The sequence below is a fragment of the Tenebrio molitor genome, chromosome 9 (assembly GCF_963966145.1).
Source record: "Tenebrio molitor chromosome 9, icTenMoli1.1, whole genome shotgun sequence".
Lineage (NCBI taxonomy): Eukaryota > Metazoa > Arthropoda > Insecta > Coleoptera > Tenebrionidae > Tenebrio > Tenebrio molitor.
Window position 1 is genome coordinate 3,307,009 of NC_091054.1, and position 22,282 is coordinate 3,329,290.

Sequence of the window (22,282 nt, forward strand, 5' to 3'; positions counted from 1 at the left end):
CGGGGGATTCCTATTGGCTAACGATCGCCTGTTAAGAAGTATGGTGCAGCCCACTGCACGCAGCCGAAATTTTCAAGCTTCCATAATTTCGTTGCAAAGCGCGTTGGTGTCTCATTGTAAGAATCGTGCTTTTCTGTTTTTCTGTGTTTTATTTAAATTTATTCTCGACTGATGCATAAATTCATTCTTAAAGTAGTAAGATTTAAATTTCCCGCACAAAACTCAAATTTGCGAGGCAGTGTAAATCATGCTTTTCATTATGTCGCTGCGAAATATCACGTGAATACTCCACTAGTTCACCGCGCTAACTATAGAATTAATGCCAGTTACTTCGACTGTTGTTGCATAAAGTAACAAGAAAGAAATTTGCCTACAGAAAATTAGAAGAAGAAGAAGAATAAATTTAAAAAAAGTTTTGTATTTTGTGTTAAGGGCGTATTTTTGTCAACCAAAAAAGTTTTCTTTAGAACAACTTCCGAAGTGCATTTTGTTACTCATTATGCAAAATAAAGTGCTTGCAATACAAAATAACGTACCAGCATACAAAATTATATTTAACTTTTGATCAAAATGCTACTATGATTTTTTAAATTAAGTGATGAAGCAGGAAGAGGGTATTTATCGCAGGAAGAGAGCATTTATCGATGTAACTAATAATAATTTCAACAGTCTTTTAATTCGTGATTGGTTAAAAATTCAAATTTAACAGGTAAGGGAAATAATCACTTTAATATACAGGGTGAAGTCGATATACATCAAAATACTAAAACCCCAGGATCCTCACACCATTTGTGAAAATCATGTTCATTCTTTTTGTCCTATATCTCCTCCATGTACAAAAGTTGAGTACGCCACTGGTATCACGTCAGGAAGAATAATAAAATTAAGAAGTTATCCAGTTCAACGCAGAAAATGTGCAAAAAGTTTTTAGTTTTCATTCATATTTAAAGCGTAAATTAATTGGAGCATGTTGACAGCTAACCTAAAATTTAGAGCCAAAAAAATCTTTTTTTTTTGCAATGGTTGACATTAAAAATAGAATAACTTAACGTTCCTATTCCCAAAGCAAATATCTAAGGGCATCCTTTACTGAAAACAAACATGTTCAATCATGCACCGATTAAACTTTAACAAATAGCATTTGTGTCAAACAGCGGGAAATTCAAATTTTACACTGTTCCAAATGATTTACTTTTTTCAACGCCTGCTTAGCCCAGGTTTTCATTTGAACACACGGCATGTTTTTGGGGCTCTATGTATGTTTTTAAAGCTTCGAAATATTCATGTTTCGATTTATTAAAGCTTCCAGAAGCGTCTCGTTCGGGATAGAATTAAGTTAAATTAGATTTGTACATACTGTAGTTTACATATTATGATACATTTCAATTTCACCCCGTATATTTCATCTGTTTTAGATATGTTTAGTTTAATTAATAATTAGGCATTTAAAGTATATCAAATTGAATTCATGATCATAACCTTATTTTCTAAATAACAGAAAGTGAGCCACATGACCTTATCTTCCTGTTTTTCGGTGCTTTTTTTTAAAACATTTTTTTTCCCTCTCTAACTTCTTTTTTTTTAGCAAAATTCATCTTTGACGGACCTTTTCCAAAATAGATCTTTTTTCCTTTTTTTTATGCCGTTCTAAATTTTCTTTACCGACAAACATTTATTCTCCTAATTTATCGAAGGTAAAATAATAATAAGATCTAATTTTTTTATCGGATAAGTTTTTCAATTTTACGAAAACTTTTTGCTTTGACAATTTTACGAGTTGAATTTGGACATTTTTATTCTGGTTAGGCCCGAGAGCTTTAGCTCGAGGGTTTAGCCTTTGAATAAAAATGCCCAAATATAAACGAGTAAAATTGTCTAAAGCAAAAATGTCTAAGTGAAAATTGGGAAATTTATCAGATATAAAAAATTAGGTCGTGTTATTTTTGGGAAAATTAATTCCAGAATAGAAACTTTAACGTTGGTAATTATTTATTTATAATACAGTTATTAAAAATACAATCAAAAACAATTTAAGAATCTGACAGGAGTAGCATGTATGTAATTTTAATCACTTTTGGCAGGAGTAGTAGGACGTTTTTATCGCGATAAACATTTTTGATTGGATGAAAGCAAGCGCTCTGATTCGCTGAACACGCATCTGGGAATTACATAATCGTAAATAAAAATAAAATAAAAAAAGATGTCACTTTCTGTTTAAAGGTGATCAAATCTCTCGTCCTTGTCACAGCCAGGAACTAACATAAATGAAGATCATTAATTAATTTCTCGTCTTGGTCCTTGCTCTTTTGACTGTGGCAACCTTTTCGTCTGCAGAAACTAGTGTCCCATCCCGTTACTCCATCAATTAAATGCCCATCGTCCAGCTGTAATACTGACTAATAACACCATTAACAAATGTAAAACAGTAAGTTAATAACCGTCTCACTCTGTCGGACTGAAAAATAAGCAATTTTCCTTGCCAACTTACGCATTCGATTTTATCTCTCCATCGATAAATTAGATTCGACCAAACAGATTACAGTAATATTCGACTTGCAACAAAGTTGTACGAGGCGAAATCAGTGGCGTAACATCCACCGGTGCTAATTAATGCGATCTAGCGGCGGGGTGGACGAGACGAAGCACCCGGAGTTTTCGAAATTAAAACATCAACAATACCCTGACAGTATTATAAAGCGTGTCCGGATTGTTATGCATGGCTCGGGTTTTATACCGTCGACATTTGACAAATTCAAATAATTATTTACTGACAAGTTTAATGGAGGCGAGCTTGCCGTAACATAATTGTAAATACGCTCCTGTCGTACGACTTAATCAAAAACAACATCCATATTTGCCACACGATCAAATTGCACCGCCTCCCGCTCTCCCCGTCCAGGCACCCCGTCCATAATAATATTATTTAAAATATGTATTGATGGACGCCCTGTGTGGTCGCCATATAATTCCGAATGAAGAAAATTGCCATGGGAACCGAAGGAGAAGGAGATGAAGAGACCGGTTTCGTCATCAATTTGCACTCTCTTTTACTACAAAATAATAATAATAATGGGGTCAGGAATAACACAACAATAAATAAAGTGAGTTGAGGAGATGCATTAACATAAGAAACTGTAACAGCGCGCCGCTTTTAATTAAAATACAATCACTTACAGTAATTAAATATGTCGGAATTAAAAAAAGTTGTACAGTTACCACTCTTCCGTAGTTGTACACGTGACCTTAAAAACAATCAGAGCAGATGTTGCATGGGAAGATGAACAAGAGTAACCTGCCAACTCGATTAATTAGCGAATTTGCACTTGTCGACGCGTCTTTTCAAGAGAACTCGGAGGCGGTTTGGGCGGAGGAATTTTTAAGAGTCGGGCAATAAGCGATAGTAATTGTATTACAGAGCGATAACAACTGTTTGAGCAGCAGGAGGCTAACGGTGACCACCAACCAAGTAATAGTGAGAGAATTGAATAGGTTTGCTCCCAAAATTGTAGCTAACAGATTTGGAAGAGAACAAATTGCGAAGAATTTTTTACTTTGACGATTTATTCACACTCCAGTAGATGCACAACAGTATTAACAGTATTTCTGGCATTATTTATATTTTCTTAATCGAATAATAAATATATGCTGTGGTATCTCTAGCGAACCACCCTGCATAACATTCAACTTTCTAATATAATATTCTCGAACCCTTTTGATTTTCTGAGCTGACAGCATGATGATAATAGTTATTTGTGTATCAAAGGCAAAAAGTGCATTTTTTTCGTTCGAGTTTGGGTTTTCTGTCCAAGGCGCAGCCGAGGCTTCAAAACAGGCAAGGAGAAAAGGCACTTTTTGTGACAATAATAAAGAACATAAAAGTAACACACAGAGACATTTTGATTGTAAGCAATTAATTTCATTAAAAAATGTCACTTTTTCTTATCTCGTTTTTCTGGTGCCCTATGCAAAGTCCGGGCTCCGGGAGCTTTGAACACGCTGCGCTCCTCCTATAGTCAGTTCTGCTCAGAATCACGTGCTTCAGTAGCCATACCAATGTACTACAAAAGTAAAAACTAAAACACTTATTCAGTTTATTTAATATTTCTTCATGTTTATTTTGCTCTTCTTCGAATTGTATAATAACAGCACGGGATTAGATCTATTTGCTCACAACAGCTGATGTGCGGATCCTTGCAAACATACGTTTCATTTGTGTTTTTCTACTTACTAATAAAAAATAAATACACCGAAGTGTCAATATTTTGATACATGCGTGAAATTCATTCTCATCTAACAACGATCTAATCGTTTCAAAGATGATTTATGTGACCGTTGAAGGATAAACTACTGGCTGCAAACAAGACAGATAATTTTCTGATAATAACATTTTTTCTAACTACGCTATGGTTAAGTGTTGCGGAAATTATACAGCGATGCATTGGCGGCTCGTGTGCAAACTTTGCGGACTTTATTTATGGCGAAATAATTATTCACTTTTTTCTGATTAATTTTTATAATTACTTCCTGAACTAGATCACAATCTATTTAATCAGGAAAAGAATTGTTTTCGAAGCACAGATTAATTAGCTATATCGTACCGTCCTAAAAGTAAAAGCTCTGGGTGGGTTTATCGCCATTAAAGATCTTCGTCATCTGTGTCCTGGTGATTACTGTAATAATTTCTTCCTCGCTGGTAATTTTACAAAAGAATGTTTAATGGTACAATTACAAATAAAGCTCATTGGAGCATAAATCTTTTAGACTTTCTTTCACACCTTTCCTCAAAATTAATGCAATTCAAGATGTAACGGGCCTTCAAATAAATTTATAGTTAGACCAAACTATGGAAATTCAATTGTTTGCAGCGTAGAAAATGACACAAGAAATGTCTGACATTTTAACGAAATAAAATTAGGTTAGAAAATATTTTTAATTTTTGTAGTGCATTCTCCCTATTTCCCCTCCACGGAATATGACAATATGAAATTGGAAAAAAGCTTACTATGTAACCTGTGTAACTCCGGAGAATAATTGGTTACCTACAAAAATTACTTTACACTGTTAACAGAATTAGAATGTCACCTACGCCTACTCTAAATATATATTTATTTGAAGGCCCGATATTTGCAATAGTAAAAATATTAAATAATCTCTAATCTACTTTCTTCGGGCCCAGACATTTACAGAAGATTCAGCGACAAAACCGAGGGATCTTGTTGCGAATTCATCGATAACCGCACCCAAGAGACACTTTATTCCAGAGGCGTATAAAAAAAAATGTCTACTGCCCTTCAAAAAATTCTTAAAATTAAAGCATCAGAGTAAGCACATTTACCGTTATCAAGGTTACGTTTTTCAAACAGTACCAGGCGAGAAATCGCAACTTCTTATTAAATAAAATTGTCGAAAATTTTCACACTTACCTGGGTATTGGTAAAGTACATTTCATAATTTTTTGATAATTTTTCACTTGCAAACAAAGCCAAAAAAAAAAGTAAAGTTCAACCAAAAAGTCAAATTCTGATTTTTATGTTGACTACCCAGAGTCACTTTCTATAATTATTTATGAAATCAGCGGAAAAAATACCAATTAAATTTTGAATTAAAGGCAATTTTACATTTTAACTTTGAAAATCATTTTTATTTATGATCTGCCACTTGTGCTGTCGTAAATTTATGGCAAAGCTGTAAATAAGAGGCTTCAAAACGGTCGGCTACTAGTGAATGATCCTTTTGTTGGCAAATTATACCTATCTACCATTATAGTCCAGAAATAAATAATTTCTTAATTTTATGGTAGCAACAATAATTCTCGTCGTTTTGAAACCCTCCCATAAGATTTTGCGAACTAGGCTTTGTAACGATATGTAATGGATATTTCCGATATTCTGTGCTCCACTCGGTTCATTAAATGCCACTACAAGTTGCAAAATTTCCGGTGGCACCAAACGAGGCCCCATAGAATATTAAAACCGTCAAATGAAGAGCATGATGTAACACTTATCGCCTTGATTAGCATCTCCAACATGGAAGCGCGTGATCTCGAAGGTGACTTCCTCGACGATTTGGCTGTTCGCCACCCTAATCGTCACATTTACACAACAATTATCACCATTAGAGCCAATTCCGCGTCGACATCAGCAATTTGCGTTTCGTATCATCCGCAAATAATGACCCTCCACCGCAAACTTCGCACAATACCCTCCGCCGCGTCCAATCACGAAGTGAAAGTAAAACGGTTAGAAATGCATTCCCATGCATACGTTATTTCAGTTCGCGAATTTGAATACAATTATAGCCGAGATAACTGTTCCACCGACTTTTCTCCGGGTCGAGCACGCCGAACGGTTTCCGCCATTAAGATAAGCGCAAATTAGTCGAGACTGTCGATTTTTTTCTTAATTGAATGTGCGTTTTCATTTGTTGCAGGCGTGAACGGTAACGGGAGGCCGTGGATGAACGGACACGCCACCAAACCGGAGGACAAGCAGTCGACTCTATCGAGGTAATGATACGGACAGACTTAATGGCGTCGAAAATATTCGAGTGTTTGTGTGGTTTTTGGTCGTTAATCAGGGTTGGCGATGCTATTGTGGGTAATGCACCGAGGAGGTCGCGTCATAAAGGTCGGCTTATATGGCGAAAATTGCGATGCTTGGCTTCTTCTCTTCTCATTAAGGCCACAAGAAAATGGACAGACACCGCTTGATTGCCTGCTGAAGAAAAATCTCAACAAACATTCCTAGTGCACTCACGTTCTCTTTATCGCCAATTGACTGGTTGACAACCGTTATCTTCACTTTTCATTTTACTTTCTCACCAAGAAATGTCATTTCGTGTTCTAGCCCCAATCTATCTATTTCATTTTTTTCTAAATTTTCATTAATAGTAAATAATGGTAGTATAAAATATAAGAACATATTAAGAAAATAAGTTCAACGAAATTGTTAGGGACTGTTATGAAAAAGTTTATACTTACAGAATTTTTTTAACCATTCATAAAGTCCTTTTTTAACAATTATTGTCAATGTCAAAATGCCCTCAAAAACCAGACTGTTGTACCACCCAGACTGTACCACCCTAAAACCCTTAGTTTCGTAAAATCTCCCTCGATCAGGTTTGAGGTTATGTCAATAATTTTCTTTCATTAGCGTGGTCGGTTTTTCTAGCTGCATGTCTTCACATAATCTAATCATACCATTTTTCTCGTTGTGTTGGGGCCGTCCAGACCCTCGTTTTCGGAAACCCATTTTACTTTTTATTTTAAATTTTACACTAATTGCGGCTTCAGTAGCGCAAGCGCCTCACATCAAAATGGCTATGTGGCTAACATTCAATTGACATTTTACGTTGCCAACCTAATAACTAGTGGCTCATACCAACATAACAACACTTTGACACTTTACACTGATTTTTTCGAACAATTTTTTTATTATCTATGATAGTGTTTGAACTGTCAAGATGCGCTAGACGTTTTGCAACGAGGTCATATGTTCAAAAAGTTCCCTGACCTGTTCATAGAGGCGCTGTCAACATGACACTTTTGACTCCACGACTCCAGCGACTAACGAAACAGCAGACTTTGCTTAAGTGCTTTGCAATTACATTAAATGAGTACTAAAAATTATTTTTTGTTGATGCTCATACCAAAGGTTTGCCATTTAGGTTATAATTATAAGACATTTACTAATTGTGACTAATAAGCGTTTTCAGCTTTAATGATCATTGAGTGGAATCGCAGATTTCCGTTAGATGGCGTGATCGCGCTCGGAATGTAAAAATGAAAATGAGGGATATATTTTTAAAAAACTGTAAATCGGTTCTTATTTGAAAGGACGTGTTAATAAAATTAGAAATTTTTCAGGATTTCATAATTTATTTGTTGAAAACTAGCAATTGGAAGTGACATTTCTGTTTACAAAAAAATTGAACATTTTGAAAATTAAGAAAGTAAACACCGTTCGTGTTGTTTTGACTTAATGGAGGTCATGACTTATTTTTTTAACGTTGGACACACTGTTTGATTTCCGCCACTAAAGTGACTGACATGCGGACCTATCAAAATGAAGATAACATGTTGCCGAATTTCCCGCGATGTCTGAGTAATCTTCTTTTGCAAACTGGTAAAACTGACAACGCACTAGCATTGACGCTATTTATAACCTCAAACTTGGAAAAACATAACCTAATAAAACAGTCAGCTTTACTATTACATAGTTGTTTTCTTTGTCAATAATAATACTTAGATACCTGTTTTATTTTTGTGATTTAATCCATATACTCGAAGTAAGATAATTAACCGTCCCCGTCCTTATTTCATCGACATATTTTCCCAATCTTTAGTAGTTAATCGATTTCGATTAAGCCTCGCTTAACGTCCCCGTTCGAGCGTGAAACCTTTTCGCCGGCACTTCCCATCGAGGAAGTGTCTCCGCTATCGACAAGGAAGCGAATACCATCACGTGTGTTGATCGAAACGTGCGTTATGGGAATCGCGCGCGCTCCATCCCAAACCATCTGGAAATCGAGCCCAGTTAATATCACATTATGGTTAAATTAGCTCCGTCGAGTGTGGGATGATTGCCCAGTGATTCCTCACGCTCGTACAACACAAACCATCTTTAATTATTTTCCAACTGGAATTTGATTGCGCTTTCGTATGTTTCCGGAAAACCATACACACTCTCAAACGTAATTCCACCAACGACCACTAATGGCGCTATTTTAAATTGATAGAGTTGCATTCCTGACTTTCAGCGGCACCCGAGGCACTTCCGCCCTTTAAATTGTGAAGGAAAAATCAAGACCAGTGGCGTGCGAACCAGTCGTGACCACCTCTAATGATTAATTAGACGGTGTAATGATGAAAGTAAAGGCGAGGAACTAGGCTAGAGGTGATTCGGTATTTACCATTGGGTCATGGTAATATCTATGGGAAAATTCCCCATTCCACACACACCACTTTCACGTCTAATAACTGTAATTAAATCATTGAACAATTTCAGGACACACCAAATACACAATTTTTAATTACAATTTATTTCAATTAGATAATTCCTCGAACCGCACTACTTATCCAGTCTGCATCCCCTAGGACTCCCACCCCCGGGCCCAGATCCTGCTGCACCCTCATCTGCACCTTCTTGAAGTACTCAATCTTCTTTTGAAGATCGTTGCACTCTTCTTCAATTTTGATAAGATTGGCCTGCATCTCAAAGCATCCTCTCTTGTAGTTGTCAAACTTCTGCAGATTGTCCATCCTGCTGTGCACCTTCATCTTGAAATTTTCAAACTCTTGGTACTTCTCCCTCAAACGACTCTTCAACCCCGCCAGGTGAAAATCCAACTCTTGGGAGGAACTGATCAGGTCGCCGTATCTGGAGATCAAGGGGAGAATGGAAGGTCTAGTTGGGGGCTTGTGGATGCTCTTGAATTTCGCCATGTCCCCAGCGGAGACAATGAGGAAGGCGACAATGCACAAAGAAATCGAGGCTAAAATCGCCAAAAAATACAGCACCAGTGACATTTTCGAAATTTTGATTTGACGTTTGGCGCAGTTCACTCTGTTTTGATGATGATGGCAGAGTATTATGTCATAAATCAAAGCGCGTGTTCCAGATCATTTAATCCACGGAAAGTCAAAGTTTATATGGGCGAGTTGAAATTTTCATGCAATAAATCACGATAAAAGGATCGGAACGGGCGTAATTATATGCGAGGTTAATTGAATACACGCAAGACCACACCACGAGGTGGAGGAAAAAATCTTTAATGATGCTTCCTGCACGGCTTGAGCCGGGCCTGACGGAAATTATGGAACGTTGAATTATTAGGAATAATTTCGGGGCAATTTATAGAGGAACGGAGGAATTTAAAAAAAAGAAGAAAAAGCGGACGAGCGGCAATGAGAAAGCGGAAATGTAGTCCGATTGCTCTGAATGACAACATAAAAGCGGAGCCAGATGCCGGCACTAATTAAAATAAAAAACTGATTGAAGAAAAAAGTACTCAAACAACTCGATCAAGTTTGAGGTTTTTTGAGTAAGCGTAAAGCGTGTAGAATGAAAAATGAGCCAAGGCAGCTTGCCTTAGTCTCTTTCGTCTATTTTCATGTAAAATAGACGAGTTTTCAGTTTTCATTGGTTTATCGCTCCGCCTTTGTGCAGATATTTCCAAGGTCACAGCCCATAAGAAAATCTAATACCTCTAAAATGTTTAAAATATTGTGACGATTTGTTTCCTTGCGCGTGTCTAAGAGTATCAAAGCTCTGAAAGCTCGTTTGGTTTTGTTTCAGGTATTGCACCACCGAGCGCCAGCGCCACTCCACCAACTACCAAGCCATCCGACGGGCATGCCGCGAGCGGGGTTCGCTATTCGAAGATCCCGATTTTCCCGCAGGACCTCGCGCCCTCTACCACCACAAGAAACCGCCCCTGCACCCGATCGTGTGGATGCGGCCTCACGTAAGAACCATTAAATCATTGTTTTTAACGGGCCCACAAGAAAACCCACACATCGACGACAGGATAAAATAATTTAGTGGCGTGCGCGCCAAACGCCATAAATAAGCAATTAAAGGGAAAAACTAGTCTCAAATTACATCGAACAGGCTGCGAAAACGGCCGTATATTACCTGTGACTATTTTAACGATTGCTCACCGCATAAAGTGACTCTAAGAGTGTTTTTTTTTTCGAGTATAGACAGAGATGGTATCTAACGATTTTTTTTAACGACCAAGAGAAAGATTATCTGTGTACAGCAGCGACGAGTTTCAATTCCGACGATGCTATCGACAAAGTGGCCGTTTCCGACGTTTATTAAGGAAAAATAACGACAGACGCGAAGAATTCGCACTTGAGAAGCTTAACGATCATCACGGGATATTTTAATTGGTCGCTTCGTGGCGCGCCTACTACACAAATTGTAACCACTTAGTTTCAATCTAGTGGCCGTGTGTCAACTTGCTCCTTATCAAGGATAACTCCACGAGGATGTCTATCGATCGAACAGTGGAGTAGGTTTCGGTGCAAGGAAGAGAAAGTGATTTTATTCAAAAGAAAGATTTCTTTTTTGATACAAAAGTTACAAAATTATTTCATGGAATTACACTCGAAAATGTTTTTTTTATTTTTTATTTCGTATAGCACCGATTTTCAGTGGTTGATTTCAATTTTCTGCTGCTTCTTTGGACTGCATTTCTTGAAAAAATTGTGCCACAAAACATGCCTGTTGTGTTTTCCATGAGCCACCCTGTTTATTTATATACTCATGTTATAAATAACAGAACCATCACAAAGTAATAAATAATGTGTAACTCTTATTATAATCAACAAATAATAGTCATAATTAGTAATATACAAGGTGATTCACAAGTAATAATGAACCTAACAAAATTTGTGATGCAACCAACAATACACGTCCCCCATAGTTTTTTAGTTTGTTTTTGTTGATTATTTCACATAATAATTTGGATTAAATTTGAGAAATGTAATATTCGTTACAATGCTGAATATGTTTTATAAAATTAAATTTGTTGGCTGTATCACAAATTTCGTTAGGTTCATATTTCTTGTGAATCACCCTGTATTTGATAAAGATGGATTTACAATATTTCCAATACTAACAATGTTTAAATATTAATAAAATTTGACAAATAATATTGTCGAATACTCTTAATGCACGGAAAATATATCACAAAAATGTTAGGTTATAAAATGTGTGTATTCTTCTTCTAAAATCCTTGGATTTTGACTTTGTAAATTAGCTTGCAGTATTTTACATCTAAACACTTTCATGAATTATTTATAGCAACTAATAATGGTTATTACTAGTGGCGTAATTGTTTTACACAGCACTTACAATACTTACATTATTTTACTGCGTAGTTCAGAAAAGATTTTATTTTTTGCAATAAACATAAACCTTTTCTACTTGGAAAAAGAGTTTAACGGATTTCAATGTATCGTGTATTTCTTTTCACCCCTGTTTTCTACTTTCCTTAATTAATTCATCACAAATCTTTCTTATTGACAATCTGCTTAATCTAGTTTTGTATTTTCAAGAAGAATATGAGAATTATAGCTATTCTGTTGGCTCACAATAATTTTACAGTGGGTCTCCACTTTGGAAGTGTATTGTGGGTTGCATTTTCAATTCCTTCGGGCTCATGATCACTCATGAAATACTTTGTAAAAAAATAAAATATCGGGTGTTCATTTAAATTTAACCTTAGAGTTGGCGTTGAAGAGTCGATTGTGAACGCACCACGGATTACAGATCACAGATCAACTGTTTAAATATAACCTCACTTTTTGTGTTGTTTGTCGTTTTACTATGCAGACGGACGAGTGGTGCGTTCACAATCGACTCTTCAACGCCAACAATAAACACCCGATACAACTTATTACCAGAAATCATTTTTCCTTCAAAAATTAACACTGCCTCTGTACATACTGTCGCGAGCAATAAATTTTGGTCGTCAATGTAATTTCAAAATTTGGTTAGATTGTCACAAATTTTAAAAAATTCCCTGCCTGATTATGCCCACGCCAACAAAATGTCAAAAAATTGAGAAAAAAATGACAATTAATGTCATACAACATGATGATAGGTTATGGTATTTACGACTGTTTTACAATGGAGCATTTTCGATTGTGTCAAAGATTGACCTTGACGACCAAAATTTATTGCTCGCGACTGTACATGGTTATTCACGAGAGGAGACTTCTGAATTTCTTTTTGCCGCAACCCATTATACACATTGCAACAATTCCTAGTTTTGGCTAGTTTTGTATCTTTGACACTAAAGCAAAAAATCTTTGTCAATTCGAAAAATGTATTTTTACAATAACGACGAAAAGACTGACATGATCCTCATTTGTGGGGGTGCGGATAGACACTTCGAACACCTTTTACATTAACTTAATTTGGTAATTTATTTGTTAAATTTTGACTAAATATAGGTTATCTTCCAATCTGACATTTCTAACAAATCTATCCAACTTACTTTGATTTCTAATTTAAAAGAAATAAGAGTGTAGTAGTTAGTGCCATTGGTATTGTTGGTTGCGGCAAAAAAAAATTCAGAAGTACCCCTCTCGTGAATAACCCTGTATTTATTGTTTCATTTACGATAAAAATCCAGGTGGTCTTTGCCATCATTTTGCCCAAGCTTGATCTCGAAACATTAAAAGTTTATTTTCCAAATTGAAAGCTCATTTTCTTTCGTTTATAACACTTCTCCTACTTCTCACGACATCGTTCGTGTCTTGCGAAATTTTTAGCAATTTCTCTGCAACAGTTAATGTTTGTTTTATAGCAAATCACTTACCATAACTGTTTAAAAAACTAAATGAACCCATTTTTTAAAATGAACGCTCACATTACATGCTTTGATTTACTTAAGTTTTTAGTGAAAGTCCACAAAAAAATCTTAAGTTATTCTGTCAGATATCCTCTCTCATCTTGTTGATCTCATTAGCTTGAGGCATTTTGAACAAATCAAACTAAATTGAAACTAGTTATCTGGCTTTCCTAAACAATACTGATTGAAAACTCTTGGCTCGTAGAATGCATAAATAGCCAGCCGAAACTACCAAATGTTTATATCTACTTCAGCTTCGCCGTTAGCTAAATTAACAAGAAGTTTATCCCGACTGAATCACGAGATACAATTTAAACCAAAACCTGAATCGAGCAAACTAAATTAGAAGTGATCCTTTTGGCCTAGAAGCGCAGACCCATTAGCCCACCAATTCGGCTAATAACTCTCGAGCCCATTTCGTGTAATCTCGATGGTTAGCTGATGGATCGATCTCTGCGGCAAACATCCTGCGAGTGTCAACATCTCAAGTCTGAGGTTAATTACCAGCGGTGCAATTAGCAACGATGTAGCACGCACGTCTGAGTGTCCTGTTGACCTCGCAAAGACACGAAACAAGTGTCCTGTCCAACTTTGACCCGACATGATGACCAACTAACGAGCACGGCAGCCGTCGATTAGCTGAGTTTTTTGTTGCAGGAAATGTGTCAGAGGCCGAGATTCGTGAGCGAGAACTCCGGCGAGACGCGCTTCGCCGTGGAGGCGGGCGAGCTGGGGGACCAGTGGCTGCTGGCGGCGGTGGCGTCCCTCGCCCTGACGCCCCGCTTCCTCGACAGGATCGTGCCCCCGGATCAAGGATTCGACAACTCGCACTCGTACTGCGGTGTCTTTAGGTATGTTGCACGCCGGTCGAGCGGCCTTTATCAGCGCAAATACCTAATAAATCTAATTAAGTGGCTGCAGGAGCGTTTGCATGCAGCTCTTCTAAGAAACACACAACGGAATATCATAAACAATCATTTTTTACTAATGATAAAATGCATGAAATTATCTAGATCGTTGCGCGCTTTAATTTGTTTAACAGGATTCAAATAACGATCTCTGCACCAGTGGCGTGGTCAGAGGACGAGACGGGATCGCGAACGGTAAAGGCCACCGTTACGCAAATTCACGATTTTTTGGTGAGACTGTTTTCGGCAGATTAAAAAAGATGACTTCATGCCCGGTAGCCAACGAGATTAAGTGATGGCTCCGAACTAGAAACAACCATTTTCGGATTCTACACTTGATATATCTTCACTCAAGTAACTGTAACCGCCCAGAATTTTGCGAATGTTGAATCAGGCTTAATTGTTTTTGGGATAACGGGACAATGTTCACATTTATGACTGCTTCTATAAATCAACTTGCACGCCACTGTTTTATTCGTTAATAATCTCGGTACGTACCCTCAAAGTAGGCGTCGAAGAATGGATCGTGAACGCACCCCGGATCAGCTGTTTAAATGTAACCTCACTTTTGCGTTGTTTATATTTTCGTTGTGATGATTTTTATTGATTTTGAGGAGAGCGCCACCCCCTGCGAATTCCAGCATCGTGACAGATGGAGTGGATGCCGAGTCCGGACCAACGAGGCATTCCATACCTCCGGAATCGTTGTAAAAATGGTCGTCCGCGTCCCGGAGCGCGCTTTAATTAGTACCGAGCCAACGTGCCCCATTGTTATCTCAGCATTTTTTCAAAATCGTGCTCACAATGCATAAATAATTCATAAGCTGGCGTCCTGTGAGATACTGCAGGCCATGACAAATATATTAAGGCAAATTAACATTAAATCGACTACAAATAAACATTTAATTTGGTATTCAATGCGATGGCAAGGCCGATTTCCGTTCGCGAACTGAATGGGAGGAAAGAAAGAGGAGTCGCTTCGGCGGAGAGATTTCCTCGTTAGAGTACTCCGAGGCGAAACAATAATAAGACCGGGGTGGGTGTACGCGTTCATTGTGTTCGCTTTGTGGTAGGCGTTGAAATAATATCCAACCATTGCCATTAAATTGAAAATCAATATTATTTACTTGTTCTTTGTGAGCAACAATCGAATTTTATCCGAAGACCGGATGGTCGGAACCGAATTATAACGTGGCTCGGGGGCCGACAGATTTACTTAGGGAACGGTCGGGTGTTAATTTAACGTCGGCACCCCCGCATTGCATTCCTCGAGGCGGTTCTCGCCTCCTGAATGTCATTCCTGATGTAATCCCCTGATAAATTCCGTTATTAACGACGCGATTTTGTAATTGGGCGGCGAACTACAAACGCCGGCCGGGAGGAAGGAGGAGGCGAATGTTTATCAATGATGATTGGTGCTCGTTTTTGACCCTAAATGAGTTCTAATCTGATGGAAGTGTGTACGTCGTGAAAACTGATTGCAAAACGGACAATCTTAATCTCATTTGTGGCGAGAACGAGAGGAGAGTTCGCAACCGTTAATGGTTCGTTCTCACGGTCGCGTTTTTTTTCTGCTTCTGAAACGAAAAAACTACAAAGCGGCACATCCCCAACTTCCGCATCTCGAACGCATCTTTACACACTGACACTTTTCTTGGAGCTTTTTCTGCTTCCGTTGCCACTTTGACATTGTTTTTGTCGGACTCGTCTTACCAAGCCGTGGCAGAAGGACTTGATCCAACACGAATCACAAAAAAATACAATCATTTCGGTGTGAGCTTAACGAGGAACAGAAAAACAAAAAGTCAAAGCTCGACCGAGAAGAGCTATTGTTGTTTGTTGCCTCAGAACTAGTTTTCAATTATGTTGACCTAACCTAATCACAATACGTAAATCTGCAAATCACTGTTTTCTTTTAATTAAAAAATCGAAGAGTCTTTTAACATCGCACAATGATCTTCACTTGACGATACACTTTGTGAAAAACGCTATTGAATGTTAGAAGCTCTGATGAAGAAGAAAAAGAGGTGGACAGTGAGTTATTGTTAGAAGAAAATCTTGTTGGTGATGAATCAACGCACCGACAAGTAGAGTTGTCCAAGAAGTCTAACGTTATATGGCAGTATAATATATGAAGTACAATATAACGTTAGAATTCTTGAGCAACTATACACATTTCTTTAAGAATCATCAATTCAAATTTTGAATTTATGAAAATTGTTTAGAAGGAAACTGATTTATTTAGGTAGAAAAATTGGTTTGTACTGTATGAAAAATCTTCCAACATGAAAAAGCAATCTTACAGTTTGAAAAATTAGTAATCTGACCTTTTACATGGTGGTTCAATCATTTATTGTCAAATTGAAATCATTATCCCTATTAGGTATACAAAAAAATTGAAAGTTATTTAACAATAGTTTGTTAAAGTTAATCGGTCACGCTTTTCTATGAGAACTGGTAATATCTAGTAAAATATTGTGTTAAGGGGCATGACCCCAACAAAAATTAAAACCGATATGGATAGTGTATTAGGTGAGTCTTCATTTTTACATAGTGTTCAAACATTGGGTAAATCTCTTTAAACGTGGCAACGAGGTCATTTAAGATGATCCCCACAACGACAGGTCAACAACTAAAATCGAAATTTCATCTCAAAAGTGTGTACAAGATGTTAAACATCTTTTATGGAAAATTGCAAAGGACAAGTTAGAAGCATTCAGACTTTTGGGATTTCAGAAGAATCACAATGATTATCTGTCGAGAAGTGAAACCAACACCTAAGAGTACTAATAATCTTCTAGATCAGCTTGACAGAAAAATTCGTAAAAGCAGATCAGAACTGAAAAAGATGGTCTTATGATCTGCTCAGAGCAATATTGAGAGAACAGAATCAACAGAAAGAAATTGAAAATTTGGTCGAAAATAATACACGACCAGATACTCGAATTTTAGAGCCTTGAACAAAATTCTAAACTTGATTCAACTTACAGATCAAAATTAGTTATTTACAGTAAGAGCGAAGAAGGCAAAGCTTTCGCTCACGCGAATTGCGTGTTCGTCCACGAAGCGGAGCTGAGTGGACGATGTAGTTCAAGTGAACGAAAGCAGTCTTACTGTCGAGTGCTATATTTGGTTTTGTTCGATACCTCCTTAGAAAGTCAGTCTGTAACTTTGCGAAAAAAAACCGCTGAGTGAAAGGGAGTGAGCGAAAGTGAAGTGAGCGAAAGAGAAACCTTCACCCACTGGTGACTATGGATACAGACTCACTTTCTAAGGAGGAATCGAACAAAACATATTTAAAAGAAAATTGTGACAAAAAAAGCAGAACATTTTCACAGCGAACTTTTTCTTTATTTGGAAATGGACATTTTCTCGCCGAGAATTTAAATCTGGATAGATTTGAGAAAGAAGTCTGTTCTGACAAGATTTTTGATGCTTTAATGAAGTACAGTTATTTTAGCTGTTGTAAGATCATTTTCACTTGTAGATAAGTCACTCTTGCGTGATAACTCTTATTGTTTTAAATACCGAAAAATTTGTTGTATGTTCTGTATGTTCCGGTATCCGAACGAAAAAGAAAGTTTTCTCAATTGATGGGCTACCCACCATGAAAGCATCTACTAGGGTATACCATAACAAAGAAAAATGGAAAACTTTAAATGTAAACGGTGCTTCTTAAATAATTTTAATGAAGAAATCAGGAAACTTGAAAACATATAAGAAACAAAGTTAATGAAAGGTAGAAAGTATGATACTAATTTTAAAATATGTATTTTAAAGAAGATAGGATGAAGCTGTTTTCTGTCCAACTTTTAGACCGAGCACCGTGGATGCGCGTCAAGCGATCCCGGTTTGAATTCGGGGGGTTTGAGGTTCAAATCCTGGTCGGGCTATAGTTGGAAGAAGTTTTTTTCAAAGCTTTTCCTCTTTAGTCCTGTGGACTCGCACTACAGGGACCACATCCTCTGAAAGCACTCGACTTTGACGGTATCCCACCCGCGGGTATAGGGTTTTTATAGTCGAATGTGAAAATCTAGGGTGTTATCCTAAAATCACTAAATTTGGAGCAATTTTTCCGCTAAAGGCAAGCTTCTCAAAAAAGTTTTCGACCAGTGCAATAATAAAATGAGTTTTTGACATTTTTACTTTGTTATGTTTAAAAAATCGCAGTAGGCATATGCGACTGAGCAGGTTGTTGAGTAAACACTCAGCAGATGCGGCAAACATTCATGAATCAAACAGCGTCATTTATTTTAATTTGTGTGGAACGATTTGGAAGGTACGAATTTTCGAACAGACCCCTGGAATTCGAAATTCTGGTAAAGAAAGCGCCATAGATAAAAAACGATGGCAGACAAGTAAAAACGACCTCTATAGATTTGATTCATAATTTAGCATAGAATCGAAAAATGAAAGCACATTGGGTAGGTTCCATTTAAAAAAACCTAACTTTAGGGTTTTTATAATATTGAGACACCTGCATTTACAGGCCGTTTCAAAATTGTATATACAGGGTGTTTAAAAATTGGCGAATTCCGAATTCAAAGCGTGGTAGAGAAAGACCCAGTGGAGATCGTAAATACTTAGAAGAAAAAAATCGCTCTTCGTGAAGAAGATATAGGCACCTTGAGACCAATGTATCTTTGTGGGGGGAGTCCCGATTTTTTTTTTATTTCCATATTTGGACTACTGAAATGACCCCCTACAACGCTCTGAATTCGGAATTCGCGAATTTTGAGACACCCTGTATATAGCAATATTTTCCGAATGTGCAGTAGAAGCGTAGCTATCATCTAGAAAAAAGAAAAAGTTAACATTGAGCTTTTTCGCAACTCTGGGACACCTTGGAACTCTCCAGGAGTTAATTGAGGGATAATTGTCACATTATACGAAAAACAAAAAATCTGTGCATTTTCAAAAGAAATACCCCACGACATTTATTTTATTAAATATGTAGTAGCACTACGTATTGCACAAAGGACTGCCAGAAAACACGAATGCAAGAAAGTAAGGTTAGGAAGTTGTTTGTTGACGTTTCATGTGTGATTCGATTACAAATGTTCTTGATCACACTTGACAATAAAAAATTGACTTAGGTATCTCCGTTACTCTAACACAACCTTCCTTATTAGCGAATCTTGTAAGAGAAAAAAATATAAAACAGAAACATTTTTATACTTTTCAAACTCTCTGATAGAAAAACCGGTATCTTTACGTCCTTATAACTGTAAGAAGAAGCTTTTTCGGAGAACCGATCAGGTGCAAGTGTCACAACGGTAAAGTGCGAAAATTGGAGTAGGACGCGACCGCCGCTGGTCCCTCGTCCGTTTTGCCATAAATAAGTCAATTACTGCACGTGAAACGTTCAACTGCGTGCCATCAGTGGACAATAGTCCCTAGAACAGGACAGGATCGAGTCTTGGCACGCGGTAAAAATGATGAGATATCTGCCATTGTAACAGTCCTCGGCTTTACTTAGACCGTCCTGATGTCTAACTCAATCTCGTTTGTAATTCCAATGAGAAATAACTTGTGCTGTAGGTAATTGGCTCACTTTTATAAAATGTCGAGCGTTTATGGAATGGCCGCATGTGGAAAGGTATCCAGAAGAGCGGCGTCCAGTGGCGTGCCCGCCAACTAATGGTTTGTTTACAAAGCGATGATCTCTGGACAAAACGACCAACAATGATAATATTAATGACCCGTCCGAAAGAGGGCGGACGCGCACACGATCCAACTCCCATTCACTCGCCTCTCTCTTCCAGATTCCGTTTCTGGCATTTCGGCGAATGGAAGGACATCATCGTCGACGACAAACTCCCAACCTTCAAAGGTCGCCTCGTCCATCTCCATTGTTCCAACACGACGGAATTCTGGGCGGCCTTGCTCGAAAAGGCGTACGCAAAGTAAGTACCCAACCAGATCTGACCCCAATTGAATTGTCTTGGTCGCAGGTTCTACGGCTGCTACGAGAATCTCTCGCAAGGGTCGACAACCAGAGCCCTGCAGGACCTCACCGGAGGCATCGTACAGAGTTTCGGCCTCACCCATCAAGACCGCTTCTTGACCTTCCAAGTGTTGAACAGCGCCGTTCCTAGATCTAGTCTCCTGATAGCCACTGTGACTCAGGAAAAGGAGAACAAAAGACAGCTGCGCTTGAGAAACGGGTTGATCACTCAGCACGCTTACAGCGTGACAGGATTGGCGAGGGTTCGAGGACCACAAGGAGAGACACCGTTGGTAAGACTGAGAAACCCGTGGGCTAGAGGGGAGTGGACGGGACCGTGGAGCGAGAGGTCGTGGGAGTGGGATGGACTCTCCAACAGGGACAAGGAGTTGTTAAGTGTAAGAGTGGCCAACGACGGCGAGTTCTGGATGTCTTTCGAAGACTTCTCCAAGCACTTCACCCAACTGGATTTGGTCCATATCGGGCCTGACGACTGGATGATGGAGAGTGCCTTACATTCGAAACAGCCGTGGAGGGCGGTCTTGGCTAGGAGGAGGTGGAGGGCAGGGTACAATGCTGGAGGGGGACCCACCTATATCGACACCACCTCCATGAATCCACAATTTCACGTCCAGATTCCCAGGACTTCAAGCAACAAATGTCACGTGGTGGTTTCCATAACGCAGTGTTACGAAACCAACGTCTTGGATGTGAAGAAGAAGAAACCTTTGTACGCGATTGGGTTTGCTGTGTATGAAGTACCTCACTCCATGCAAAGGCTGACACCTCATTTCGTCGCAGAACAAGTTAGTACTGGATGAAAGCAATACAACTGTCTTTAATCATCCTCTTGTAGAAACCTCTAGACGTGACCAATCATTCTGTAGCTAGGGAAGTGGTAACTTTCTTCACTTTACCTCCTGGTGATTACATAGTTGTCCCCCAAACTAACATTCCTAATTTGGACGGAAAATTCCTACTGAGAGTCTTCACCGATGAGCAAAGCAACATATGGGAAGTCAACGAAGACAATATGATCATCAGGAACATTTCTTCAGAGTTTATGGAAGAAACGTCACCCAATACGGTAACAGCAATAGTTTTTGGCTGTAAAAAACACACATATCTTTTTTTGGTTGCAGCCAGAAGCCAAGACAATTTTGACAAAACTCCTGACCAAATTCCCCCCAGAAATCGATGCTAGTCAATTACAAAAAATCCTGAGGGCCCACTGGAAATCGTACTTATCCGAGAAACCCTCCCTGGAGCTGTGCAAGAGTTTGATCATGTTAAGAGACTTCAACATTAGCGGACGCATCAATCTCATGGACATTCCGGTGTTGATGCACATGCTCCAGTTCTGGCGGGTATGGTGGCCTCCCGTCGTCACTCTCCATAATGACACTCGCGTTTCCAGGTGGCATTCCAAAAATTCGAGCGGGGCCACGGCAACGGCAAAACCTCCAGCTACCACCTGCGAGCCCTCTTGTGGGAGGCCGGGTGTACTGTTAGCAACAAAGTGTTGGAATGCTTAGTCCTCAGGTTCGCCAAGAACCGAATCTTGACCACGGAGAACTACGTGATGGCTTTAGTGCGTCTACATTTGGCCCACGAGAGATACCACAATATAGACACGAAGATGAAGAGCAATCCGTTGTCTTTGGAAGAAGTAAGATGGCGGCAGGTTTTGACAGGATGATGACAAGGTTGTTTCAGATGATCCTGATGACTATCTACTCATGATATCTTTCCTGGTGATGCGTCTAAAAGCCAAAGAACTCTCTCAATTCCCTCCAGTCTGATTGTAAATAATGAAAATGCAACAACATATTTATTAATAATTTAAGTACAGTAATGTAAAAATTCAACTAATATATGTTTCTCTAGGAGTGATTTATGTTTATTTTCCTTGAATGACAGTGATATATTTAGAAAATTATATCAAGCTGCGCTGACGGTTTGACTAGTTCGTCGTTTAGCCGCTGGCGCTGTACGACCTTGATGCTGTCACTTTTGCCACAATCTCCAAAAATACCAGACAAGAATTTAAAAAAAATTACTC

General features: G+C 38.4%; 1 protein-coding gene across 2 annotated transcripts in view; it reads left to right on the forward strand.

Moving 5' to 3' along the window:
* The window catches only part of LOC138138202 (calpain-9-like), a 48,907-nt gene extending 26,798 nt beyond the window's left edge, over nt 1–22,109 (forward strand). Inside the window, exons 3-11 of one of the 2 annotated variants that reach the window (XM_069057992.1) lie at nt 6,430–6,505; nt 10,296–10,464; nt 14,023–14,216; nt 20,039–20,179; nt 20,228–21,026; nt 21,077–21,307; nt 21,363–21,587; nt 21,638–21,889; nt 21,937–22,109. In XM_069057992.1, coding sequence (XP_068914093.1) covers nt 6,430–6,505; nt 10,296–10,464; nt 14,023–14,216; nt 20,039–20,179; nt 20,228–21,026; nt 21,077–21,307; nt 21,363–21,587; nt 21,638–21,889; nt 21,937–21,963 — 2,114 coding nt within the window. In that variant the 3' untranslated portion in view covers nt 21,964–22,109. The remainder of the gene's footprint in view (nt 1–6,429; nt 6,506–10,295; nt 10,465–14,022; nt 14,217–20,038; nt 20,180–20,227; nt 21,027–21,076; nt 21,308–21,362; nt 21,588–21,637; nt 21,890–21,936) is intronic. The other variant, XM_069057993.1, reaches the window with a different exon arrangement.
* Nucleotides 22,110–22,282: the final 173 nt, after the last annotated feature.